We start from the raw sequence: 27,996 nt of genomic DNA, 5'->3' as shown, positions 1-27,996 counted from the left end.
CAGGAACTCCACAAGGTCTGTGAGGTAAAACTTCGCGTTTAATATGAACGTTACTCAGGTTCTTGTCATTTTTAGTCAAATCTACACTTTAGAAAGGCTGTAGGGGGCGAGCCCTTAAACTAGCTTAATTATTTCAAAGGTGAAAATGGCCAAATTCTTGAGTTCACGAAGAATTAATCTTTCAATAACTCAAACAAGAGGAAGAAAATGAGTCATGTGGGCAAAAACAGATTATTAGTCTAGTTTAGAAAGAAAAAAAAACTGCTGGAACAGATTTTTTCTTTGCATTTTTCGCCTTGAAGACGTTTTAGTGTCATCTGAAGGAAGAAGACTTGTTAAGACAGATTATTTCCTCAGACGTACGGAGGAGACTCGGGCGTGGCGGCCGAGGGCGGCCTGAACTGTTAGGTCATGCTGACACAGGAAAGGGTTGTGATTGGATGGTTTGAACTCGCACAGAGACTCTAATTGGTTGTTTCTTTTTAAATAGTGACACCTCAGAGGTAAAAAGTAAAAACCCAATAAAAGGAACAAAACAAAAGGCAACAAAGTCAAAATTAGGAAAATATTTCAAAGATGTTTATCACTTGTTACAGAATGTTTCTCCTGGTAGATCGGAGCGTTTGACGGTTTTCTACAGGATTTTTAACGAGGTGAACCAGGTTTTGTAAACATCAACATAACCTCTTAATTCGTAACATGAAATCAAACCCCAAATATAGAATCCACAAAACAAAAACAAAACAACTGTTTACAGGGTCGTACATGTTTCTATTTACAGTCAGGGCAGTTTAGGACAACAAAATGTCATATCTACAAGCTGTTATTCATACATTCTGTGCTTTGTGTCATCCTAAGATAAAGACATTATCTTTTAAAGTTTTTCCACCATTCAGTTTTTCAAAAATTGGGACAAGTTTCTGGACGTGTGACCTGCTGATCTCGATCTTCATCTCCAGTCATAAAATTACAAAATAAATACTTTTTTTTCCCTTTTTTTCCTGGAGATCAGTGCACATGGAAGTCTGTAACCACACACAACCACTAATCATCAAGCGAAAAATGCAAATAAATCAGCTGACGTGGATGGATAAATACTCAATAGGTCAGAATAATACAAAAAGTGTTTTTGATGCTTTTTGAACTTATTTTTTTACACTTTTTATAATTAGCTTCCACAAATGATGATTTAGTCCAAAACAACTTGTGTCCAATTATAGTAAAAGTGAGCAGAACTTCCCAGCTAAAGCCTTCCTGCTCCTTCTTGGCTCTGCGTGCTCAATCTTGCCTCTTAACTTGTCCCTCCTTTGCATTTTTCAAGATGAGAGGATGATTCAAATGGTGGGCAGGATCCTGAACTGGAGCTAAGGAAGCTGGGACTTAGTTCAGATTTGACTTGCAGAGCAGAACTGGTGAAACATGGCAGCCTGGTGGCAAGTAGTGGCCCAAAAAGGTGATAAGTTGGATGGATTTATTTAATTAGATGCTATTTTTATTCAAATGTTAATGATTTATTCTGAAAGATTAGATTCTGATGATCCACACTTCAGATGAGCAAATGGGCACTCCCACAGATCCAACTCAGTAAAGATGAACCGACACTTTCCACACGTCTGGAGCAGGAACTCATTACAACCTTCATTGAGGAGAATTTCGAAAGTATTACTTTCCTTTAGTGGATCTGATGAACTTCTGACTCGGTTTAAATCCTGTTTGGACGTCTAAAAGAAGTCACATTAGAAAGCTTTGCCAGGTCTTGTGTGGCAGGCTGAGGCAGTGACAGGATTTATCTGACGAAAGCTTTGATGTGATGCGTTTCCTGTTTTGCATTAGCAACAGTCACATGTTTCAAGGTGATTACTCCCGTAAAACATTTCTGCCTGAAATTTACATTAAATTTTAAACACAAATGCAGTGAATATGAGTGACATGAACAAAATATTTATTAAAACCGAAGATAAAATCATCATTACTATAAAATATTTATTTTTTACACTTTTAATCTGATTTTATTAGCCTTTTAAAGTTATTTTGTAAACTAAAATCTGTTCTTGAATCTATTGTGCACAATAATTGAGAATCTTCAAAAAAATTTAATCTTGATTTGAACTATGTCGCCTTACGTTTGTTTCCAAAGATCTTTATTTTAAAATCTGTTTAGTTGGTTTCTGAGAATTTTTTGGCAAGTATTTGTTTTTTTTATTGGTGAGATAAGGAAAGATTAAAGGAACAAAGGAGGGAGATATCCTGGATATTTCTGTAGTGACCTCAAAGTGAAACAAACCAACTTGGTTTTGGCTAAATGTGCTTAAAAATATAAGTAACCCTTAAATCTGTGAGCACCAAACAAACTGAGGTATTCTGAGACCTACATTTTAATGGATAAAAGCTTCAAACCTCAAGAAAACTTCTAAAAGTTAATTTAAAAAGCCTATCATGAAAACTCCGCCCATCTGGTACGTACAAGGAGATGAATCAAACCTTTTTCAGATACTGTTATGAAGCAAAATACCTGAATGTTTACTTGTGTGGCCTCTGAGATCAGAGTTGTTTGGTAATACTCGTGTGTGTGTGTGTGTGTGTGTGTGTGTGTGTGTGTGTGTGTGTGTGTGTGTGTGTGTGTGTGTGTGTGTGTGTGTGTGTGTGTGTGTGTGTGTGTGTGTGTGTGTGTGTGTGTGTGTGTGTGTCTCCTCACAACCATCAGTCCACCAGTTTTTGTCCAAGAAAAGTCTCCGTAGAAGAATTTTTTTGTCCTTGAATTAAAAAAAAATAAAAAATCTGATCAGGCGAGAAAAAGAGTAAAATAGGAGTTTGTCAAAAACACGTGGAAGGCAGTAATCCAGGGGAAATCAGTGGTCTTACAGTAAAAGTAGCAAAAAAAAGCTAACTAATTGTGTTTTAATTAAAATTACGGTTCCTAATCCAAATCCTGATATAATCCACTGCTTTGTTTTTATTTTTATTTTCTAATTTCCATCGTCCTTGACAGCCAGACAAAAGGAGGCGGAACGGCGTGATGGAACTGCCGGTTGGACGAGTCTTTCACAGGAAACCAGCAGGATCCACCCGGGCGCTCCTTCTGTGGCTGCACAAGAGGATCATGGGAAATAAAACGATGAGGTGCTTGAGCCTAAAGAAAGACAAAAAACAGGGAAACATCAGCACTTTGCCACGCTAACGTTAGCTTGGTGGATCTGAAACGCCCCTGCTAGAGATTAAAGATCGTAACAAACTGGAACAGGAAGTGTTCTGCTACGCACGCTGCATATTATTTACTGATGGTGATCAAACAAACATGTGAGCCCAGCTCTGTTGCATTGGATTAGTCAACAAAAGTATCAAGCACATCCACAAAAACGAGCCTAAATTATGCAAAGATAGAGAGTTGTGTGCACAAACACCCAGACACAGGACATTTTCATACAACAGAAACCAAGTTTACTCGTGACTGCAGGCAACTGCACTAATAAGTTTGTTTAAGGTACACATGAATAAATTCAGCTTTGTACACAAACATATTTGCCATTTGCAGTGCCAGGACCGACAGTCGTGTTTTCAAATGGGTTAAGTTTTAGTTGCATTTGTATTTTCTAATTGTTCTCTGCAAGGTAAATAAAATATATTCATTTGCAGCTAAAAACGTGAATTTGAGTCAGTTTTATTCCCCCCCCCCCCCCCCCCCCCCCAGGCTGTGTTTAGCTAATGAGTCTGAGTCTTATCGTTGAAGATGAACCAAACTCAAGGACGGTGACTGTGTTATCCCGAGGTCACGGGTGACTGATTATGATGTAACAATCCTGAAGAAACCATTCTAATCAAAATATTTATTAGACTGACACATGAGCTTATGCTTATAATCCAGGAGGGGCTCAGAGTAGAGCCACTGCTCTTCCAGCCTTGACAGGTGAGAGAGGTGGGTTGACGCTGATTTTCTTATTGTGACATAAAAAATGGGGACTTTTTCTAAAGGCTCATTTTAGGAAAATAATTCCTAAAACGAAACACTAACAGGAAAAACGATGGAGTGTTTATAGAGGCATTGGAGACCCATGTGACCGTACAAAAAATAGCAAAAAGTGACTTTTGCCAAATATACTGCTAATTGCATCTTTATGGTAAATGGCCCGTATTTGATACAGTGCCTTCTAAAGTCCTGGAACCCCCCAAGGCGCTTTACAACACAGTCATTCACACATTCACAGACTTGTGGTAATGAGCTATATTGTAGCCACAGCTGCCCTGGGGCGCACTGACAGTCGAGTCTGCTGTACACGGGCGCCACCGGTCCCTATGACCACCGCCAGCAGGTGAGCTGGGTTAAGTGTCTTGCCCAAGGACACAATGACAGCGACAGACTGAGTGGGGCTCGAACCTGCAACCTTCCGATTATAGGGCGAGCACTTTAACTCCTGTCCCACCGTCGTGTGTCTAAGTAATCCTCGGCTGATATTGATGGTTGTGGTTCTTAATGGTTAATGTCCTCATGAGTACTGTGCTTATTTTGCCCTCCAGATGATTCAAAAACACAACAAAGATAATTCAACTATTGTGTCAAAATGATTTGGTTTGTTTTAGGCCCTGTCCACACGTAGCCGGGGATCTGCCAAAACGTAGATATTTTTCTACGTTTTGGCCTGTCATCCACACGAACACAGAGTTTTTTCACATGAAAACGGATCTTTTTAAAAACTCCGGCCAAAGTGAAGATCTGCGTTTTCTCCGTTTTGGGTGTCTGCGTGTGGACAGACAAAACCGGAGTTTTAAGGTACGCAACGTCACTTTCCGTGACAGAAAAATGCTGACATCACGTGTGCAACCTGTGTTTACACTAGCCGACAGCATGGATGCCCTCAGAGCTGCGCTCACTTTATCAATTGTCCAAGCGCTTTCTGCTTGTTTGTTTTTGCAAGCGGAATTACTGCTCCTTGCGGAAGACCACAGACGAAGGACGAGGTTAAGAACGGGGGAAGTACTGCCGCCTACAGGTCTGGCATGTCCTTAACAACGTATTTATCCAGGTACGTGTGGACAGAGTTTTTTTTTAAACGAGGTGGTGTGGATGCAAATTTTTAAAGGGGCGGGTATTCGTTAAAAAAAATGGCTACGTGTGGACTAGGTCTAAAGCTCATCTGCATTCATGAGATGAATCATCCCTTCAGCAGAGTTTCTTAGACAGACATTCTGGAACATTTGCGGACAATTCAATCCAGTTTTTAACCGGAACTGTGTTTTCAGACACACCACTTTTGTACCGGAACTTGTCCTTTCGGCTGCGTTCACACAGCAGGGAAAAGTTCCAGATGTCTGACGGTGGGGTGGGGAAATCGGACTTATGTTAAGAAGAAGAAAATATCATTTCTATAGCGCCTCTCAAGATAAAAATCACGAGGCGCTTAAGCATAATTCTGCGCACACGAAGACGCATAAGAGACCTGGATGATGAAGCTCAAAGGTTAAAGGAATCACTGAAGCGGTGTGAAGCGCTCCGTCGCGCGTCTAGGCGGTACCGTAGGAGGCGAGCTGCCGTGGTTCGCCGCATGCTACAGCAGCGAGCTGCGCACAGCATCCCCCGGTCCCCTCCTCCTCCCCCTCCCCCTTGTCCAGAACTTTACCTCACCAGTCTGAAGCAGCCACCCTGTCCGTAACAAGTCAGGACCTGTTACTAGGGGCTTCGTCCGGTAAAATTCCGGAACACGTTATCCGGATGTTTGTATTCAGACACAAAGGTCTTACGGACAGAGTCCGGAAAATTTCCGCTTTTCATGGCCTGTCTGAAGGGGGCTTTAGACAATCTGGCAGTTTCTGGTTTAACTTCACCCTCATTCGTTGTTTCACACCAACATATCAAAAAGGGAAAAAAGGCTGTTGTCAGGAAACAACACAGATGCTGCTGGGTTCAGACGTCCTCTTATCTCAAAGCCTCAGACACAAAAATGGCACATTCTGATTTTTCATCAACTGTGACCCTGTTGTGGCACACACACACTCTCAGGGCTGTGTTTCCGTCACTAAGTGATGATAGCCTCGGTAACTACCATTCCAGCAATGACTGGCGGACTCGATGAAACCCAGATAACACAGACAAACATGTCATCAGTGTCAAAAAGTGTGAGAAACAACAATAACCACACGGTCTGTCTGCAAGGGTTTCGCTGCTCCCAGTCTCACAGGCTTTGAGATTTTATTTTCATTTCAAATACATTTTTAAAATACAGACTTCTTATTTCTAATATCCGGGGTCATAAAGCTGGTAAAGAAAAATAACTAAATAAGAATAAATAAATGTATGTGTTGCACAAAACGAGCACAGATCCACGGCAACAGCTGGCATCAGATCAAATTCATATTTTTCCTGATCAAATTGTTTCTTGGTTACTGCAGAAATGAGAATTTAAAAGAAGTGCTATCTTCTCATATCAACCATTGGTGTTGCCGAAACTCTGCTTCCTGTTAAAAATGCCTCATGATGACTTCATGACAGATGTGGTTGTAAGAGAGACTTACCAGCAGCCTGCAGGGGCATGGTTAGTACGGTGACTCAACCCTGAAAGGAAAACAAAACACAAAACGCTGATTTAGATAAACGGCATGTGTAAAGATATCTGCTGGAAACTTGATAGTGACAAAAAAATGACCTTCACACAATCTCTGACTGCAGCTGAAATTATATTTTCTAACTGACTAAAACATAAAGATTAATTCAAAATACATAGAACAAGTTCAAACTCTGATAAAAAGATGTCTCCTGTAAGTCAACATGAATGATCCAAACTTTGTATTTCTTTTGCTAACTTTTGTTAGACAAACACACACAAACCAAAATAAAACATGTCCTCGCTGACTATAGTGCACCTTTGGAAGTGTATGGCTAAATCTAACCCTAATGAGCTTAGAAAAGGGCATGAATAAGCTGAACCCTAACAGCTCAACAAAGAGCAACAGAAAGGATGTCAGTTTCATTTGAAAAGAGTTTACAAGATGCCACAGACCACAATAAAACGATGGCACACAGACAGTTTGTGCAGGAAAACTGTTCTGCTGCAAAAAAAAAGTGGGTAGAGCCTCTAGTAATACACCCCATAAGGACTTAGATCACTGTCAACACAACACAGAGAAGGATGATTACCTGGATGGAAGTATGAAGATCATTTGTCAACTTATTTATTTTATAGTTAATGATTAGTGTTAGTTTTACATTTTTGTGTTTTTATTGACATTTACTTAACTGATTGTTTGGATGTTTTCATCTTCTACAGACTGTAACAAATATCTAAGCTGTTGTCGATAGCTTTTTGAATAACCCGGGATTAGAGAAACAGATATGACTAGAAAAATAAGCCAATGCTAACACTATTCGGCCAGATTGAAAGAGGGCCTACAATCATTATTTCAATAAATGTGCTGAGTCGTTCTCTGTGTGGAAAAAAGCCCCAGCGCTCCTGTTACAGGAAGTAGGAGCTAGTTGGAGTAGAGATGCACGGAAAACAACAGGACTTGGGAGTCTTGCTCGTTAACATCCCTGATTTTAGAAAATCTCATCTCTGACTGGCTAACAGCAACACGACTCTTTCACTGCCTCTGTTTGCTCTGCAACATCGATGTTTTATCTCCACAAATACCACAAACCTGATGGAGTTCTACCAGGTTGTGGAGTTGCTAATGCTAACAGTTAGCTTCTACCCTCTCCTAGCTAAAATGTAAAGGTTGGTTTATGCTTGACGCGTCCGCGTGGTTTGCACGGCTTTGTGCGGCAAACTTGCGTCATTTTAACAACCACGCCCCTCCACCGCGCCTCCGCACGGCCCAAACTTTCCGCACCGCGCACCTAGGAAATTTTCTAACCACGCGGATGGTCGAACACGGAAAAACATGGCGGACTGGTAAGAACTAGTATGGTAGAGGTTCGTAAATACAGACATTTGTATGATTCAGCTCTCAGAGATTCGGATCAACATGTTGTTAATAATTCTTGGAGAGAAATAGCTCGCCCTGTCGGAAAAGACGAGGACGCTGTTAAAAAATGCTGGAATGCCATGTTGTAAACAGTATTTTTTACTTCTACTATGATGTAGTGTTGGATGCATGCCGTACAGCTCCATGCTGCCCCCTACAGTTTGGGAGAATATTAGCTCACCGCAGAGACAAGCCGCATGAACCATAAACGCTGCGAGTTGTGAAGCACGTTCCATCCGCGAGCCGCATCACCAAGCGGAAAGTGAATGTGTCAAGCATAAACCAAGCTTAAGACAGCCTTCTCCGTCTCGAGCCCAGATGGGTGTTTCCATGAATGCTAACATACTATGCGACAGCTGCGTGGCTTTTTCTGATCCCAGTGGGTCCCTATACAAGAAATAAGACAAAGAAGACTTTTTTTGTGTTCAACCTCTATGTTGAACTCAGTGACTTACTGTATTAAAACAAAAAAGTTTTATGTTTCTCAGAGAACTTCACCTTTTAAAGTGAACAACTGCTAAAGTAGAAAAGATGCCAGTCTTTCTGCATATGCATCCTAGTATTACCAGGAAAATAAAACTGCCCAGTCTTGCTTCATTCTCTCAAATTTAATCCCAATAAATATAATCTCACTAAATATTACAAATATGTTTGAGCAATCAACTCATTCCATCACATGATTTCCTGCGAACGCAGCTGTTGCTCCAAGGATGTATAAACCACACAGTCTATATCACCGGTGTGAAATCTGCAAAGTGATTCATGACCTGAGCTGCAGACAGTTCAGGTGAGAATGATGACATCAGTTAGTCACAGATCTGAGTTGTGTAAGGGTCAGGTGATCAACACCACGAATAAACATTTACTTCATTTTCTAGACTATTCTGCCACAAGCCCTGCATTAAAACAAACACGGACTCAAATGTCCCTTAAGGAAATCTCGTAATTCCAGTTACAACTCATGAGAGCACGTGACCTCAGAGAGACAGTTAGGAAAACAGGGAGGGATACAGTAAACATCCGACATTTGAAATACCTTTTGGATTGTTCACTGTAGCTGTGACACATTTTTCCCGGCTGCCGATAAGCCGTCAACCGACCAAACAACAGAGCTCAAACAAACCGGGACATGAATCAGAGGACAAAAACAATCCGTCATGAGATTAGTGACACTTTAGGTCATAAAAATAAGAAGATAAGATGAAGATGCTAGTGCCATGGCGGATTGAACTTCATAAACCATCCTGAGTCCCTCCTTAGGTTTATTTATGCAATTAATACTTGAACATTTAAATAAATTTAGGAGAAAAGTAAAATCTGTTGACCAAATGAAAAGAAAACTATGAAAAAATTTTATTTGCGAACTTCATAATTATTAAACAAATATGTCTGATTTTATTTTTTTATTCACAAACTCAAATATTAACATCAACTGCTGATCTGTGTTGATTTTTACAGTGCCAGCTCTGATTTGTTAAATACGCTCGCTTCTGACTGTCTGACCAACTTTCAAGAACACAATATTTGCATAAACATTTGATTCAAAGGTGGAATCATGTCCCTCATTGCTACGGATCTAAAGATTTGTTCATTTGCTTGTGATTCTGCACCCATGAAACCCTTTTTTTTGCTTCTCCTTTTAGCTCCCAAAACACTTGAATACCTCTGAAAAGCTCCTATTGCTCTTGAAAAGAACCCACAGAAAACAAAAATCCTGCCTCTGTGTTTTACTGTCAAGGAAAAAAAAACAGTGGCTCAGTTTTGTGGAAAAAAGATTATAGAGAAACATAAGGATGTGCTGAAGAGCAGCGATGCAGGTGAGGTGAGGAAGGCGAGTTCAGACATGATGATGAAATTCCTGTAATTCTTTTTTAACGCAGGACTTAACCCTGTTAGCAAAAAGCAACAAACAAATCTCAGATTCTGAAACAGATTGTAAAATAAGTCATGTATTGTATTTTTTTAATGTTTGCACTCCTAAATGTGCCTTCTGAACCAGACTCAGAGGCTGAACGCAGGTCAGAGGTTTTTGCTTTTGCAACATTTAAGCATTTTTGTGCATAAAGTCAAACCAACGTCTAAACTAAGTTGCAACAGTCAAACGATGGAGCCGTATTAGTAATGAAAGCTTTCAGCAATGCACAAATATGTTGCTAAATAAGATTTTATGGGAGGATGTAGTGTGAATGGATTGTTTCGACTTGTTCTTGTCAGACAGGCAGACGTGCCCAAAGAAATTCCCCTGAACGTATTGTAGGTTTTAAGAAATTCTCCCTCTTTAAAAAAGGGGAATGCAAGGGGAGGATCAGAAGTCTATATTAGTGGATAAAAGTTACATGGAGCTTCACATCCCGTTTGTAATTAAGATCTATGTGTGAACAGCCTGGAAAATACTTTTTTTCCTGAAAGCGGCATCGTGAACAAAATTAGGGATTTACAAACAATCAAAAGACAGACATTGGGCTGCTGGTGGACAAATGCTCATTTTGAAATTTTTAAGAAAAGCTTTACTTTTGCGTTGTCGTCATTTCATTTCATTTTGTGCGTTAAAAGAGCAAAATGTACAGTGAAATCATCGTAACAGTCTAATGTTTCAATCATGTTGGAAGGAAGTGTTACATTGAAACAGATTTCCTGTTGAGCCAGCTGGAGGGTTGTCCGTTTGTTCCCTTTCAAAAAACTAAAGAGGGACGTAGCTACTGTTTACAATTTGTGAGCTTATGAGGTTGCCAAGTCTGCGCTGAGCTAACGTTGCAGTGCTGGCATTTGTAATTTGGCACCAGCGGGCAAAAAAGCTCCAGAGTTGTTTAAGGAACCAAAGCTAGTAAACAGGAGCGACCCAGAAGTTAGATTAGGTAATGAAGGCTAGAGGCTAACTTTGAGCTAACAATGCTAACGGTAAATTATAAAACAAATAGACATCTCTAAACGTATCTCAAGCAACTTTTTCAATAACGAACAACTTGATATGTTACATGAAAAATAGCCTTTACAACTACAGGCCATCTACCATTTACCATGCTTGTATATAGCACCTTCTTAGTGTTCTACAACCCCGCAGGGCGCTTCACCTAACCTAATCAGTCATTCACCCATTCACACACACATTCACACGCTGGTGGGGATGAGCTACAATGTAGCCAAGAATGTGAACACTAGATATGACAATGCACTTATCAAACTACTACAAACTACTTGTCTGTTTGTCATATAGAATCTTCTGATGCTGATCCAGAACTGGCAACATCCATGAAAGTCACAGAACAGCACAGAGAGTCCGTCATTGTTTAGAAAATGGACTGCAGTAACCAAAATCAAAGATGTCTGTCCTACTTCATTCTTACTTATTGCACCTTTACATTTTTCTAAATAAAACTTGTTTTTTTACAGTTCAATCATACATACCCATCAAGGCAATAATAAAAGGATCTCTCGTAAGCCATGTTCCCTTAGGGATCAACTTTAGAGTCTGTATATGCATAAACATATTGATCCTTTTTGTAACATGACACAGAGACAACAATCTGACTGGACTGTCTGCTTTGGCTGCCGAGTGACTTCCCTCTAGCTACAAACAAGTAAATTTCTGCAACAGATGAACAGATAAGAGTGTCTGCAGGGCCACAGGGTCGACTTGTTTTACCACAATCTATTGTTTCATGTCAAATATTCTTATTATGAACTATTTGTTAATAAATACGAAAATAAATAAGAAAAAAAAGAATGTCTTTTACCCACAAAAATGTAAATACGCATACCCCAGACTAGAATATTTACCGTTTCTGAATATTTAATTCTGCATTTGTAATTCAAATGTGAATTTGCATATTATAATCCCCAGCCAGGGAGCATCCGTATGCACCTCTCTCAGATTAACTTGATTCACCCCATCACTCAACTGAAGATGTTTCCTGTCTTTGATGGACACCAAAGACAAAGAAGTCAGTCAGACGATGTTTTCAAAACACCTAAACCCACACAGACGAGCATAATCCCGACTAACGCTGTCATTCCCATGAAGAGGTGCTTCTGAGCAGTGGGCACTTTAACCTAAACTGGAAGCAGAACCAAGAACTAAACGGGTTTCTTCAGTGGCATTTGATTTCTCACTTATTGTTTTGGAGTGAAAACCCAAATGATGTTCAGGAGTGATGCTATGAGTTCATTCTCATAGTTTTGCTTTCACAGCAGATCCAATAATAGCATTCATGTGTGAACACTTGCCACTGCCTCATCCGTTTCCTCTTTATTCCTATACGATAGTTTCTGTTGTATGTGGTGATGTGACAGGATGTGGTGTAAGGTAACTGCCAAAAACAATTTGAACTGAATTTAACCAGTGGGATCACCTAAAAGCGAAAAAAAAGAAAAAAAAAAAAAAGAAGAAAATGCATGTCTTTCCTGTTGGTGGGCGTGGCTGGAAATGAGCATTTCATTCCAGACACAGTGAACAAAAAGAGAACTAGGTATGACATACAAGAGAAGTTCTGCTGTTTTTCTTAACTGATCTGTTGGTAGGCAGTTAGAGATGGATGGAAAGAAACAATGCAACATTTCAGTTAGAACCACACTAAAGTGGCATTCTTTTAGTTTACATAAAAACAGGAAATTGATTCATTTGTAGAACTTTTCTTACTGCATTCGATTAACTTTTTTCTAATTATAGTCACAATGCTGTAGCTCTTGGAAGTTTAGATCTCTTCTAGTTTTTATTGGTTGCTAACACCTCCTAACGCTGTATCACATTTTCTTTTTGCATTTTCTGAGTTGCAAAAACGAAATTGAGACGAATTCGAGACAATTTTCAAAAGCCTGCTAGGACTTTAATTTTCCTTACAACTGTTTCATACATGTTAAAAATCCCAGTGAATGAAATGTAAGGACCTGCAGCTCACAGAAAGAAACCAAAAAAGCCTTGCAACTGTTTCGAGACAAAACGGAGATTGTGGAAAAGTTTCTAACAGCTGCAAACTAAATGGTCTGACTGAGCTGAGGATAAATATAGAAACTACGTTCCTGTGAAGGTTTGCTTTAAAATAGAACTGTTCAAACATATATGAGAAGAATAACTTGAATACATTTGTACTAGGTAGATGTTAAACACGCCAATGATTATTGAGGTTTGCAATACTGTAAACACAAGTACCAATAATCAGATTGTTTAACCTGCTAGTTTTGAAATGCAGCTGAAGCAATGAAGGCGTCTGTACTGCTTATAGGTTTCTAGTTGCTAAACTGTCTTATGAAAGTAATTGTGCAAGGTTTTCTAGAAGTTTCACACAGGTGGTTTTAGGTGGAGATGTTGGCTCTTTGTAGGCTATCTAAAAGCATCTACATCCTTATCTGACTCTTTTTCCTTTTGATCATTTGAAAAGTCACATAAACATAAAAAATAAATAAACATAAAGTTAGTCTTTTTCTTTGATTTTGCTTTAACACACGGGTGAAAGATTTGTGCTTTTTTTTTTCAAAAAGTATATTTTATTGAATTTTCAGTTTACTGTACACCCTTCACACAGTATTGTGTTGTATACTAAAAGTACATTCTGTATAAAATCTTAATGGAACAACAGAACAATTTAACACTTTTGGTTGTGCTTCTGGCGATCCTCTCCAACGTAAGTGCATATATAGTATTGAAGGCAATATTCACATAGACATGTTTAATAAAACTTTGAGTAAGAAGTCCCCGAATTACACCTTGCTTTTGCTTCTCCCATTCCAGTCTAAACGCTGGTCAGAAGACCGATTATTTTCCTACTCTCCCACTTTATAAGTCCTCAGATTTTTATGTCCATCCTCTTAATATATGTTAGAAAAGGTGTCCATATTTCGTCAAATAAATGTTGCTTGGCCTTTAAGATATAGGTAATCCGTTCCAGCGGCATCACCTGTAACATCTGTTTCATCCAGTCCTTCACAGTGAGCCTATGGAGCGATTTCCATGCCATAGCTATACACTTTTTTGCTACCCTTCACACAGTATTATGTTGTATACTGAAAGTACATTTTGTATAAAATCTTAATGGAACAACAGAACAATTTAACACTTTTGGTTGTGCTTCTGGCACCAAGATCCAAAAAGATCCAAAAAGATCCAAAAAAGATCCAAAAAGATCCAAAAAGACACGCGGACACTTGCTATAAGCATACTCATTGGGGCAAAGTCCTTTTAAAAACAGTTTAGCATCCAATGGTGCCTCCTTTTTGATTATTTATTTTCAGTAGAAATTCTTACATCCTCCCAGAACTTTTTGATTTCTGTATACTCCCAAAACACAATGATACAATGTCCCTTTATGGATTTGTGCTTTTTAATGTATTTGACTGTGTAGTTGTAACTTTAGATGCTTTTAGTCAACTGGCATTATTGAACAGTGAGGTAATTCTGCTTTTAAAGGAAGTATATTCAAATGAAAAGCTCTCGCTTTGAGGCTTTGAGATGATCTTTGTCCAAAAGGTGCAGAGTTACCGTTTATTCCCAGGTGAGCAGAAAAAAAAATGCACATTTACAGGTTTGTTGTGAAAAGAGATGAGTGAGATAATCTGAGGAGCATGGTGTACAAATGATCCGTGAAGATAAAAACAATATTCTTAAACATTTATTCTGTTACTGGATCGGATTCTTGGTGAGAAACGGAACCTTAAAGACTCTTGATGTGTCTAAAGGTGGGGAGAGGCTTTTATCTGAAACTGTACCTCGATAAATTACAACAAGCAGTGGTTGAGAGTTTGTTTATGAGCTTTTTTAAAAGATTCTCTTTTCCTGAGACCGAGACCTGCGGAGCAAATGGGAGTAAAGGGACAAACTGTTATTCACGCTTGAAGAATTACGGTGCTCGTTAGTTTGGGTGTGCCTCTGAGATTTGCTGACTAATAACACCAAAGGAACCAACAACAATGTTATCTTCGATTTATTTGCAGAAAGACTCAAGGGTTTAAAAACAAGAAGAGAAGTGAGTGGAAAAAATTAAAGACCAAGTTCACTTTTTTTTACAACACATTTGCAGTGGTATAAATGAGTCAATCTCTTAGTAAAAAACGCTCTCACGCTTCTGTTTCAGGAAGTAGACGCTAGACACCAGCAGTGAAACAGCAGAATTTGGAGTCTTATTTCCTGATATCCAAACATCTCGCCTTTGATTGGCTAACAGCAACACACCTCTACCACTGACCCCGTTGACTTTACAAATAACACAAGCATGGAAGAGCTCTGCTGTATTATGGAGTTGCTAATGCTAACGGTTACCTTCTACTAGCAGAGACATTCTCTGCTCTCTCCTGAACACAAAACCAACAACAGCCTTCCCCACTGTGAGGCCACGATCGCTATTTTACAGTGTGACGTAGATCTGTTCTGCCTTTTCTGACCTGACCGTTTCCCTGTCTATTTTCTATCGGTGGCTAATGCAGGAAATAAGGTTAGAAAGTTCAGCCCCATGTGAAACTCAGACCGTATTTCAAAAATAACAAGTAAATAATTTCTCAGTGAATAAGTGATCACGATTATGCCCGGAACACACCAGCTGTGAAGCACCGCAGAGTGGATCGCTCACGAAATTCGAGCGCTCTACTCCTCCTCTGTTCACATCAGGTGCGAGGTTTCAAGGAGTGCTTCTGCTCACGCCTACGGTTTTCCAACAACCCCTCACTCCACCCACGTGCCCTTGCTGTGTGAGTGTGTGTGTGCGCGCGTGTAACCAGTTTGCCCCGCTTGTTGATATCTGAAACTGCGCTGATCCTGCCGCTGTGTATTTGCTTGTATTCACATTTATTAAGTCCATCTTTTGCTGTAAAAACTGCATTTAAAATGATGGAAAAGCTGTTTGTCTGCAGGTGTGTGTGTGTGTGTTCATTTTCATATCTAGTCTGTTTAGATACACAAAAATGATCACATTTATCAATTGTGGTGCTTTATTTTGAAAATTTTCTTTTATTTTGTTAAATTTACCGGCCTGCCTCTTCTGCTATGATTTGACTTCCTGCCAGAATTGACGCGGCTCATGAAAAAATAGAGCCCATGCCAAAACGATGGCTGTACGGCGCGAGCCTTCGTGGCGCTTTGCGGCTGATGTGACCGAGAGCGTAGGTCAACAAGGGCGGCGATTAAAAGCGCTCGTAGTTCCACGGCGCTTCGTCACACTTCTGTGTCTGGTGTGTTGCTGGAGTTACTGTGTGATTTTTCAAATGCACTATTAAGGTAGAGTTTTGCATTTATGATGCCAGTTGCTTATCTGGAATCCATCTAATTGAACAATATAAACAAAATTATTCCTAGCTTGCGTAGATATTAAGAGTTTATGGATTTTTGAACTTTATTTTTCATCTTAAAGGTTTTCCCTCAGCTTTTATTTTAGGGATATTTAAAACACAATCACACTCCAGATTTAGCTGCATCTTTTTTTTTAGCAGTGTATTGGTAAACTATAAAAAGCATTACCATGGTAATCATAAAACCTGACAACGGTTTCCTCCCTAGTTCATAGTGAATCTGACTATGAATCAGAATAAAACAGCCTCTAAAGCAGCGTGGCTCTGTTGATGGACCTTAAAATGAAGCTGAACCGCCGTTACAGGTTCTCCATCCTCATCAGTCTGTTATCCTCTGTTTGGATCTGAGCTGTCACCGCTGTTGCTGATGCGTCTGTGTGTTTCCGAGTGTTTAAGCCACCTAGAGAAGGCTGAACGATGTTAACTTCCCGCCTTCCTCATCTTTCTTCTCTTTGACAAAGTTCTTTAATTTCCTTCCAGCTGCACAAAAAGTTCTCATGTGTCAATGTTTGAGCAAAACATTCTGCGGTGTGCAGCTGAAGTCTGTGCTGTGGACGACCCAGCTTTGTTAGGATTTAACTCCTGCATCACAAAGCCAACTAACCAAGTAAGACCACCATGGTAACCGGGCTGTGAGGCTGATCTGCCCCAGTGCAGACTAAAAGATTTCATTAAAGTCGTGACTACTGACTAATGAAATGACTCAGAACAGAACCATTAATCCAGCAGGGTTCTGACAGGATCATCAGAAGTTTACGATGGAAACAACAAGACAGAGACCCTGATCGCTGCACCCCCGGAACTTCAACCAAAAATCAGCAAGAAATTGCCTCCTTTTGCCCATCAGCCAAGGCCAACATTAGAAACCTGGGATTTATTTTTGATCCAGCTTTAAGTTTAGACTCACACATCAAAACCATCTCCCGCTCTTGTTTCTTTCAACTGAGAAACATTTCAAAAGTCCGTAAACTGGTTTCTACTGCAGATCTGGAAAAAATCATCCATGCCTTTGTGTCATCACGCTTAGACTACTGTAACGCTCTTTTTACTGGTCTCAGCAAAACCTCCCTCTCACGCCTTCAAGCCATCCAAAATGCAGCAGCCAGACTCCTAACCAAATCCAGCAGACGAGCTCACATCACTCCAGTTTTACAGTCCCTCCACTGGCTCCCGGTAGAATATAGAATACAGTTTAAAGTTTTAGTCCTGACCTATAGAGCTCTTAACAACCAGGCTCCAAGCTACCTATCTGAGCTTTTATCCCCACACACCACCTCTCGGAACCTTAGATCCACATCTGAAAACCTCCTGGCTGTTCCTCGAACCAGACTGAAAACCAAAGGGGACAGGGCCTTTCAGACTATTGCCCCCAGACTTTGGAACAGTCTACCTTCAAATCTCTGTCTCTTGAAATCTGTAGAGGTCTTCAAAAAACATCTTAAAACTCACCTTTTCATCCAGGCTTTCCCCCGCTAAATATTCTAAAAGATGGCTTTGTTCTTGTTCACACCTTGACTTTGTTTTTACTCCTGATTTTGGTTACTATTGTTGTCACTGCTATTGTTTTTATGATGTTTTTATTGGTTTGAGGTATTTGCCCTGATTTTACTCATGTTGTACAGCGCTTTGTGATTTATATCTGTGAAAGGCGCTCTATAAATAAACTTTACTTACTTACTTACATGTTTCTGATGCTTTACCCCCAACATCTCTGCATCTTTTCAAACCAAAGAGCTCTCAAAGCTGCAGGAAAAGCCGTTAAAAGACCTGAAGCTGTTCTTGATTTGTGACTCCGAATCTGGATCCCTGCTGCTAGAATTAGCTCTATAAAGACATTTATGTTGTTCCCAGGCCTTTTATTTCCTCTGACAATAAACAACATGGAGCCTCAGTGAAGAACAAAGGCCTCCTGTCTTCGTGATGACACTTTCTGAACACACGGATGAATGTGATAATGATAAAATTACATCTGGACGGACGGTTGAATCCCTCTATAGGCCCCAGAGCCAGGGAAGGAGCTCTAAAGCAGAACGCCTCTTCTACTCGACACTCGATGACCTCTGTAGCATCAGATAATCCTGACAGGTGATTTAAGCGCCGAGGGAGGAGGGGACGGTTTAGCGAAAAAACACGATCTGGCATATATTCTCATAATGTCAAACAGGAATTTTACAAACAAATCCAAGATTATTTAACTTTAATTTACATGCTGTATAAAATCTCTATTTTATAAATGATGTAATTATGCTTAACAAGTAGCGCATGTCTGCATTTTATTTCTTTCATTATTTTTACAGTTGGCATGTAAAAGTTAATAGTCCGGACAATACCGATTTTCACTTTTTTAATAGAAAAATTATAAATTACTGTAAAAAACAAACTGATTTAAAAAAATGGAGAAACCCTGCATACAAACTCCTGGTTTCCCAGGTGCTGAGCAGAAGAATGTGGATCTCTGACTCATTTGTTTGCTTTTTTTTGTTTCAGCACAGCAGTTTCTGTAATGTTCTGGTATGTTGAAATGTTACAGGAAGCAGTTCAAGATCCCTGAGTCCTGATCCCATGTTGCTCATGAATCTTTTGGATTAGTTCTAATTTTTTTTAAAACATTTAATTGGAAGTTAATCCCACATAAACTACTAGGGTGTGTACATTTGGTATTATTGATAGGGAATGAAGCCAGGATCTCACTAGGCTGAGTATGTTGCAGAAAGAACAGGAAACAATTGATATAGTTCCAAAAACATCCTTAATAAGGGTCGTGTACGGGCAAGAATTGTTTGATATCTCACACGAGACGATATGATATATTGCGATACTTAGACAATGTTTGCAATGTTAAAGACTAAACATCCGTGTAATTTTATTCCATCAGAATGGAGGTGGTAAAAGCTGCTGCCACCTAGCAGTCGGGGGTTGAATTGCACCACAGACATAAATTATAGTAAATGATCGCTTGTAAATTTTTTATTAAAAAAACTAAATGTTTCTTTAAAATATCGATTTGGTGTCATATCATGACACATTTTAACTCATTAACTGCCATTGACAATTACAGTTGTCATTTGCATCATTTTCCTGTGTGGGCGTCGGACGAGCCCCCGCACCGTGAGAACAAACATCCCAGCTCTAAAGCCGATCTTCTTCCGCGTACATAACACATCACGTCATCAGGATGCAGAAAATCCATGTGTTAGGAGATCATTTTGGGCCGCTGCTGTAAAAAAAGTGAGTATCGGACCAGAAAAGCTTCCGCTGGTCACAATTCAACAACGGATTATGAAAAAACGGATAACGCTCGGAATGCGTGGATTCTTCCTGATGCAAGAGGTGAGTCTACTCTTTGTTTTGGTACTTTTGGAATCGACATCATCCTAGAGTGCAACGTTTTGTGAATCTTAAAAAAAAAAAAAAAAAAAAAAAAAAAAAAAAAACAGTAAAAACGCTGAAAAACTGGCAGTGAAGGGCTTTTCTGATCAGGAAACGGCTGGCAGTTAATGAGTTAATGTATCAATATTTTCTTGCATCCCTAGTGTTATATAGTTTTGATGGTTCTCATTTTATTATTTAAGTCATTGCGCCTTACCCTTGAGGCATGTACTTTTCAACATATTCAAAATGCTTCAGCAACCAGTTTACAAATTTTCACCCAGCTGTTGCGAGTATCTGGGTGTCATCTGGCAGGATGCATTCTCAGTTTTTCCTCAGTGAGTCAAAAAGGGCGAGAGATGCTAGACAACTTCGGAAGAAGTTGCCAATGAAAATGTGACCAACAATTGTGGACAACGTTCACGCAACTTTTTCATTTTACTTGTCCAACGTTCAAAGTTTATGACTCCATGTGATGTTTCCAGATTTTCTTCCAATTTAATTTCTCTCCAGCCCGTTTAGCTACTATCCTAGCAAGAGTGGGCACAGCTAAATTTATTTTTGACAGAAACTTTTACCAGATGCTACTGCATCTGGTGTATTTGGAATGGACAATTTTTGACTTAAACTAACTAAAAGGCTTATTTGCCATAAGTATTTTATTATTTTTGCTTTCAGTAAACATTCTGACACATTTAAAACAGTTGATTTTGCAAGATGACTGTAAGGTCATACACCTCTATCAAACCATGATGTGCATTTGTGCGATTTCCATAACTGATAACAAATCTTATTCATAGAAAGACACAGAAGTGACCTCCCACTTGCATTCAACTTAAAGGAAACATGCTGGTCTGAGTTGCTCTTTTTGCAATGGCACACCTAGCTTTGTCTGCAGATGCAAGAGCCTGATATGGTGTAGAAATGTTTACAACACAAGCCAAGCCAACTTTATTTATAAAGCACTTTAAAAACAGCCCTCACCGACCAAAGTGCTGAACATAAAAACATAAAAGCATAAAACTGAATAAAATAGAACTCAGTATAAAGTTAAAAGCACACCAAAATAAAACACTAAAATCAAATGGAAATCCAAAACTTCTTACGGTGTCGAAAGCCAAGCTAAAAAGGTGGGTCTTTAAGGATGATTTAAAAGTTTCCAGTGAGGAGGCCTTTCTAATGGGCTCGACACACGGGAGGCGACATCGCCTCTCCTCCATTCATTTTCAATGAGACATGCGTGACAAAGCGATAATCGCGGATCTCCCTCCTACCAAGCGAAACGCGAAAAACGTGCGTGTGAAATTTTGCGCTCGTGCACGTGTCGTGCACAGGCGACCCAGCGACGCGATCCCGGAAAGTTGAAACATTTTCAACTTTTCATCGCTGTCGCTCGGACGAGGACCAATCAACGGAGGTTTCATTCACTGACCAATGAGCGGACAGGATGCTCCGTACATCTCCGAGCAAACATGGAGGAGAAGTTGATTATTATTATGTTTTATATAGTAAAATCAGAAGTAAGATTTCACATAACTCTAGCAGCACCTTGTGAAACATCATATCTACCACTTTTTTTAACTCTGAACTGCTTAAATAACCTTAATTCCCTCCAACCTGACACATCCAAACAAAACAACGGAAGTTTCAATTTCGCCATGGAACAGAACGCGTAGACGGCTTTGCCGCTGGCGGCTGCCGCGGATCGCCTCCCGTGTGACAGGTAATAAAAGCGACAGCGACAAATTTCGCTGATCGCGGTCGTTTGTCGCCTCCCGTGTGTCGATCCCATAAGATGTGCCGGTAAAGAGTTCCATAGTCTGGGAGCAGCAACAGCGAAGGCCCTATCCCCTCTGAGCTTATGCTGTGTCCTTGGAATGTCCAGGAGCAACTGGTCAGATGACCTGAGCGACCGAGAGGAGGAGTGAATGTGCAATACCTCAGAGAGGTAGGGCGGGGCGAGACCGTTTAAAGACTTAAAAACAAATAAAAGAAGTTTAAAATGAACCCTAAAAAGGCCAGGCAGCCAGTGCAGTGACGATAAAACAGGAGGGAAGGTGTTCACTCCTCTCTGTACCAGTTAAAGTCGAGCAGCAGCATTATGCACCCGCTGAAGTCGAGACAGTGAGGACTGGCTCATAACAAAATACAAAGAGTTACAGTAATCCAGACGAGTTGTAATAAAAGCATTGATTACAGTTTTAACATCCTCTCTAGTCAAAATGTGCTTTACCTTTGTCAACCGTCTCAAAAGAAAAAAGCTGGATTTGACAACAGCACTGATCTGACTGTCCAACCTAAAATTCACAAGTGAAGAAACGTCGGCCCCTGCCTAATGACGGTGTAAGTGTGGCAGCTGCCACAAAGGTCAATAATCAGTATTTGTTTGTACGTCATTTTAACAAATTTCAAAACCCCAAAAGCTTTAAAACAACGACAATATCCCAAAACACCAGAAAGTGAACAACACAGTTAAGAAAGATATGGAAAGAATGAATGGAATGCTATTGAGTTCAACAAGGGTCACGCCAGTTTTATACGGTGGAAAAAATTACCAACAAAACAAAACTTTTTCTGCTGTTTTAAGAAAATATTTTTCTAATGATCAGAAAGACTGACCCAGAAACACCAAAGACTAAAAACTGGTTTTTCACTGACTTGAAGTGGATGGACACATCTGGGTCCAGCATTGGATTCTTAGATCTGCACATGCAAAGCTCAACAATAACTGAAACAATAGGGGCTTGTGTTTGACACACCCCTTTCCGTCACACCAACCATCTCCTCGTTTCCCCACCTTCTCTCTGGAAGAACCTGAGATCAACCTGATCTGAGATCTCTAAGATGGCGTTAAAAACAAACCACGAAGGGAGAGCAAAATAAAGAGATTTTTGGCAAAAATAAAGGAAGCTTTAATCATTTGGTGCTTATTGGGTTAAAACTGCATAATCACTTAAAGATATCATAAATGGAATACTCACGGTACTTTCTGTCGACAGTAAAAGATTAGGGCGATGCTTGCCGCCAAAGCAACGAGGCAGGCGATAACGATTCCAGCGATGGCTCCATCTGAGAGACCATTATCGATCTCTTCTATAACACAGAAAAACACAAAATCGTTTAATTGAAATGCGGCACACTTTGATTGAAGCAGAAACGACAAGGAGGAAATGGATATGAACGGATGGCTGAGTCTGAGTGTTATTTAAAAGAATTGATCATTATTTACTGATCATTCGAAGATCTAACACACTATATAGTAGGGCTGTCGCGGTAACCGCAAAAATGAAATATCGTGATATGAAGAAGCCCACCGCGCTGCATCATGCGCCACCGCGATTACGGAACTTGGTTCAACTCAATGATGCATGTTGAGAAGGATGGCTGCACTGGTATCAAAACGAAACGTTACTTCGCTCCTTTGGGAGCACTTTGGTTTTCAGTACGTCAGCTGCTGCGCAGCCAGGGTCCTTGGCCGAGACAGAGCTGCCACCAGCGGCAAATAAATAAATGCTCGGAGACCTGCTGAAGTCCCGGACAAGCACTGCTTCTGCAGCCGTCCCGAAGAGAGTTTGAGCCGAGCTGGAGCTCACTCGCTACCTGCAGGAGGAATGCATCCACCCTAAAGAAAACCCCCTGACATGGTGGAGCAACAACCGGGAGAGATTCCCTTTGCTCGCCAGAGTCGCACGCAAGTACGTGTGGGTTAGTGCAACGAGCGCACCATCTGAGAGGGTTTTCAGTGTTGCTGCAAATGTTGCCTCCCCTCTCAGATCCTCTCTCAAACCGTAGTTAACATGCTGGTTTTCCTTGTAGGTAACAAGGACGTGACCGAGCTATAAATCACCGTCATTCGTGTGTGTGAAAGTGAAATGATAGTGCGCCCGCCCCCCGGCGCGCCCGCGCCCGGTACATGTAATTTTTTATGCTTGATTTTAAACAACTAAACAAAATGGGGACTTGTTTCTTATTTGTTAGATGCTAAAGCCAAATTTGCATTTAAAAGTTTAACCTTCTCCTGAATTTTGTTGTTTTTAAGTTCAGTCGGACTCCGACTGTCGGAGAAACAAGCGTTACTGCGATCTGTGTTGTTACTGCCCTTTAATCTGCATTCAGTAAAGTGTTATTAAAGAAGGCACGGCAATTTTTAACCTTTTTTAAATGTGTAAACATTATGTTTAGATAGTACTGCAATAAAAAAGGGCTGCAATAATATCGCACACCGCAATATTAAACCACCCTGAATCACCGCAGGGGGAATTCCTCAACCGCGACAGCCCTACTATACAGGTGAAACTTAGTTTTTTTACATCAGCAAATCTACTTAAAAGGTGAAACTAATATATGAGAGGCTCATTACATGTAAAGCCAGATATTTCAAGCTTTTATTTGTTAATTATGGCTTACAGCTTAAGAAAACCCCACATTGAAAATGAAATCCAAAACACCTGCAAAGGGTTCATGAGCCTTTAGATGGTCTCCCAGTCAAAAAATTACTGAAATAGATTAACGTTTGCATAATATTCAAATTTGTTTTTGTTGCACCTGTATAGAACTATAGAAAGAACAACATTCCAGTGTGGAGAGGAAACTAAAACAAAGATGTCTACCTAGTTTCTTTCCTCCAGATATAAGGGTGTTTGGTGGAGATGAAAACAGGTTGCCACCCTTGCAATCAGTTAACTAGGGCTGCAACAACGAATCGATAAAAATCGATGAAAATCGATTATTAAAAGCGTTGGCAACGAATTGCGTCATCGATTCGTTGTGTTTCCCTAGCAGTTTTAAAAAATTTCCCCATGTAATCCGATTAATCGATTAATCGTGTCGAGACCCCATCCGATTCATTGATTATCCAAATAATCGTTTGTTGCAGCCCTACATTTAACTAAACAGAATTAATAATAGTACAAATGAACTAAATCAGCTTTGCAGTAAGCAACATGGTTGTATATTAGTGGGGGAATTGTTAATGACCTGCTTTGTCCATTCTCCTAGGAACAAGTAATACTTTGCAGGGAAGCAAATAAAACGTGTGCGAAAGAACCAGTTGGGCTTCTATTACTGTCAGGTGACGTAACATGAAGTTTGTTGCCAAGTGCAACCAGTGTCTGTTTGTTTTTCTTCAGGTCAGTGAATTGGGATTCTATTAAAGGCACAGTGAGTAATGTTTTTACTTGTTTAATATCAAATTCTGTGTGTCCGTTCGTTCACAACCTTTTTCATTTTTCATTAATGTGTGTCACCATCTTCTATTCTAAATATTCCCATTAGCTTATATACATAAGCTGTGGTCGACGCCCCACAGACATGTGCCATCTTGAAATACGATAGCTGTTTAGGGGCATGAAAGATAAAACGCTCCGCTATATATGAAAGTCCTCTTTTCTCCAGACTTTGTGCGAAGGTGGTGCCAGTTCTCTCCTTGTCTTCTTTATGTGTCAATTTTTGCTCCTTCCCCTCAAGCTGCTTGCTCTGCTATAACCACATGTGATTTGTGGATTGAAAGCTGGAAGTCGTTGATGACTGTGGTGGTGCATGCACAGCCGTGGGGGTGAGGGAGACAGGTGACACGGTGGTAGACACTAAGTGGCAGCAATAGACAAGACGCAGCTGTTGCGAAAGACTGATCAGACCCGTTCTACATATATTCCTGGACTGAGGGCTCTCAATTCCTCAACTCAACTCAAGCTTTATTTCTAAAAAGCCTTAAAGGCACAGGGGTGACACCAAAGCACTGTACAGACAGACAATGTATTAGCAATAACAGGATTAAAACAAGAATAAAAATAAATACTAAAAAAAGAAATAAAAACAACATACAAATTGCACTAATAAAAGAAAATAAAAGCAGACTAATGGGCTCGACACACGGGAGATGACATCGCCTCTCCTCCATTCATTTTCAATGAGACATGCGCGACAAAGCGATAATCGCGGATCTCCCTCCTACCAAGCGAAACGCGAAAAACGTGCGTGTGAAATTTTGCGCTCGTGCACGTGTCGTGCACAGGCGACCCAGCGACACGTTCCCAGAAAGTTGAAACATTTTCAACTTTTCATCGCTGTCGCTCGGACGAGGACCAATCAACGGAGGTTTCATTCACTGACCAATGAGCGGACAGGATGCTCCGTACACCTCTGAGCAAACATGGAGGAGAAGTTGATTATTATTATGTTTTATATAGTAAAATCACAAGTAAGATTTCACATAACTCTAGCAACACCTTGTGAAACATCATATCTACCACTTTATTAACTCTGAACCGCTTAAATAACTTTAATTCCCCTGGCTGCGGATCGCCTCCCATGTGTCAGGTAATAAAAGCGACGGCAACAAATTTAGCTGATCTCGGTCGTTTGTCGCCTCCCGTGTGTCGAGCCCATAATGGCCATGGGTAAAGGCCAGATCAAATAAAGTCTTTAGACTGACCTTAAAAACTCACGGATGATAAAGTACGCACATTAAAGGGTAACTCATTCCAGAGTTTCAGGCCTGCCACAGAAAAAGCCGTGTCTCCTCTTGTCTTTAAACGAGTCCTAGGAACTCGGATTAGGAGGCTACTGTCGGAGCGGAGTGCCCGTGCTGGTGTACATGGATGTATCAGTGTCTGCAAATATGCAAGAGCCAGTCCGTCGTCGTCTTCCTCCGCTTACCCAGGTCCGGGTCGCGGGGGCAGCATCCCAACTAGGGAGCTCCAGACCGTCCTCTCCCCGGCCACCTCCACCAGCTCCTCCGGCAGGACCCCAAGGCATTCCCGGACCAGATTGGAGATGTAACCTCTCCAACGTGTCCTGGGTCGACCCGGGGACCTCCTGAGCCAGTCCATTTAACGATTTAAAAACCAATTAAAGGACTTTAAAACGAATCTGGAAATCCACATGCAGCCAGTGCAAGGATTTCAAGACCGGAGAGACACGATCAAATTTCTTTTTTCCCACCAAAAATCTACCAGCCGCATTTTGCACTAGCTGCAGCCTTGCCAAAGTTGCCCTGGTCACTCCAAATAGGATGGAATTACAATAGTGCATCTGTGTTGTAATAAAAGCATGAACTACTATTTCCAAGTGGTGTCTTGTCAGGAATGGGTTTTATTTTAGCTAAACAGTGCAGATGATAAAAAGAGGTGGACACGATTCCATTTACATGGGGATCAAAACCCAAGGCACCCAAGAGAGAAGCTAACTGCAGGAAGCAGCAGAAACAGGAAATAATGCGTGCAGACGGTGGAAAGCTGGTGTGTGGCGTTTCTTTGTGACCCCCAAAACAGCTGTAGCTCTCCTCTGCAGCTGTGAGTGCACCATGGCGTTCACCGCCACAAGGACATATTGCACCTTTGATGCATGTGGTCTACTGTAGCCCAATGCTTAACTGTGTAGCGCTAGAGTCGAATGTTTTAACACATTGTGCATGTAAATTTTTAAATGATTACTGAAGGTAATTTATTGTGTGTGAAATAGAAAATTTAAAGGGATTCAGAAAAATAAACACTTTTTTAAAATGTGTGTACATTACTCTTACCTTTAACCATGAGAACGTGGGAGTATGTCGTAGTCCTGCCGGTGACGGCATTGTACGCCTCACAGGTGTACGTCCCAGAGTCTTTGTACAAAGCATTCTCGATAATAAACTCATTTGTTTTGGTATTCAGCACGGTGCCATTTAGCTTCCAGGTGATGTTTGCGGGAGGGATGGACGCGGCTGCACAGGTGAGCACCACGCGTTGGTCCAGTTGTGCTTGATTGTCACCTTCCACTTTGGCTGGTTCAGGCCCATCTAACCACCAAGGGACAATAATATAATCAAGATTCAATTAATAAAATTAAGTCATTAACTTGTAATTACGAAAAAAAAAAGAAAGAAAGCAAACCCTTACAGATTACCACCATCTTGTAGAAATCTTCTTTTTTACTGACTGCGTTGCGTAGCCTGCACGTGTAGAGTCCATTGTCTTCTTTCTTTAGCAAGCTGATAAAAACTGAGCTTTTGTCACTGGAAATCACCACGAGGGGGCTGGAAACCAGAGGTTTGTCATCCTTTAGCCAGGTTATTTCCGTCACATTGCCCGACATTGCCTGGCAGCTGAGGTTGGCCGAGCTGTTGCCGGCGATGAGGACACCGGATGGGTAGGTAATTTTAGCACCTGAAATAGGCTCTGTGAGCAAGAAAGGGAGGAAAGATCATATTATTATTTATTCTTTGGCATAAATTTATTTTAATTTTAATCTAAATTTACTTAGGGTTTGTTGGACACCGATCATACGGGTGCTTCCAGTTTGGTACCAGTTGGCTTTTCGTTGCATAATGAAAAAACATTTTCACTTCACAGTTCACGAAACTAAATAACCCTGATGTGGTTATGCTGCGTCTCAATTCTTCCTAAACTACGATACCATGGGTAA

General features: G+C 40.5%; 1 protein-coding gene across 1 annotated transcript in view; it reads right to left on the bottom strand.

Moving 5' to 3' along the window:
- Positions 1 to 2,960: 2,960 nt before the first annotated feature.
- The window catches only part of LOC107394447 (cell adhesion molecule CEACAM5), a 33,046-nt gene continuing 8,010 nt past the window's right edge, over positions 2,961 to 27,996 (bottom strand). Inside the window, exons 6-10 of the mRNA XM_015973376.3 lie at positions 27,471 to 27,749; positions 27,116 to 27,370; positions 22,575 to 22,686; positions 6,505 to 6,544; positions 2,961 to 3,130 (exon numbers count right to left, since the gene is read on the bottom strand). Coding sequence (XP_015828862.3) covers positions 6,526 to 6,544; positions 22,575 to 22,686; positions 27,116 to 27,370; positions 27,471 to 27,749 — 665 coding nt within the window. The 3' untranslated portion in view covers positions 2,961 to 3,130; positions 6,505 to 6,525. The remainder of the gene's footprint in view (positions 3,131 to 6,504; positions 6,545 to 22,574; positions 22,687 to 27,115; positions 27,371 to 27,470; positions 27,750 to 27,996) is intronic.

The sequence above is a fragment of the Nothobranchius furzeri genome, chromosome 19, assembly GCF_043380555.1.
Source record: "Nothobranchius furzeri strain GRZ-AD chromosome 19, NfurGRZ-RIMD1, whole genome shotgun sequence".
In the NCBI taxonomy this organism is placed as follows: Eukaryota; Metazoa; Chordata; class Actinopteri; order Cyprinodontiformes; family Nothobranchiidae; genus Nothobranchius; species Nothobranchius furzeri.
Note: the sequence above shows the minus strand (reverse complement) of the source record. Positions and strands in the feature narration are given on the sequence as shown.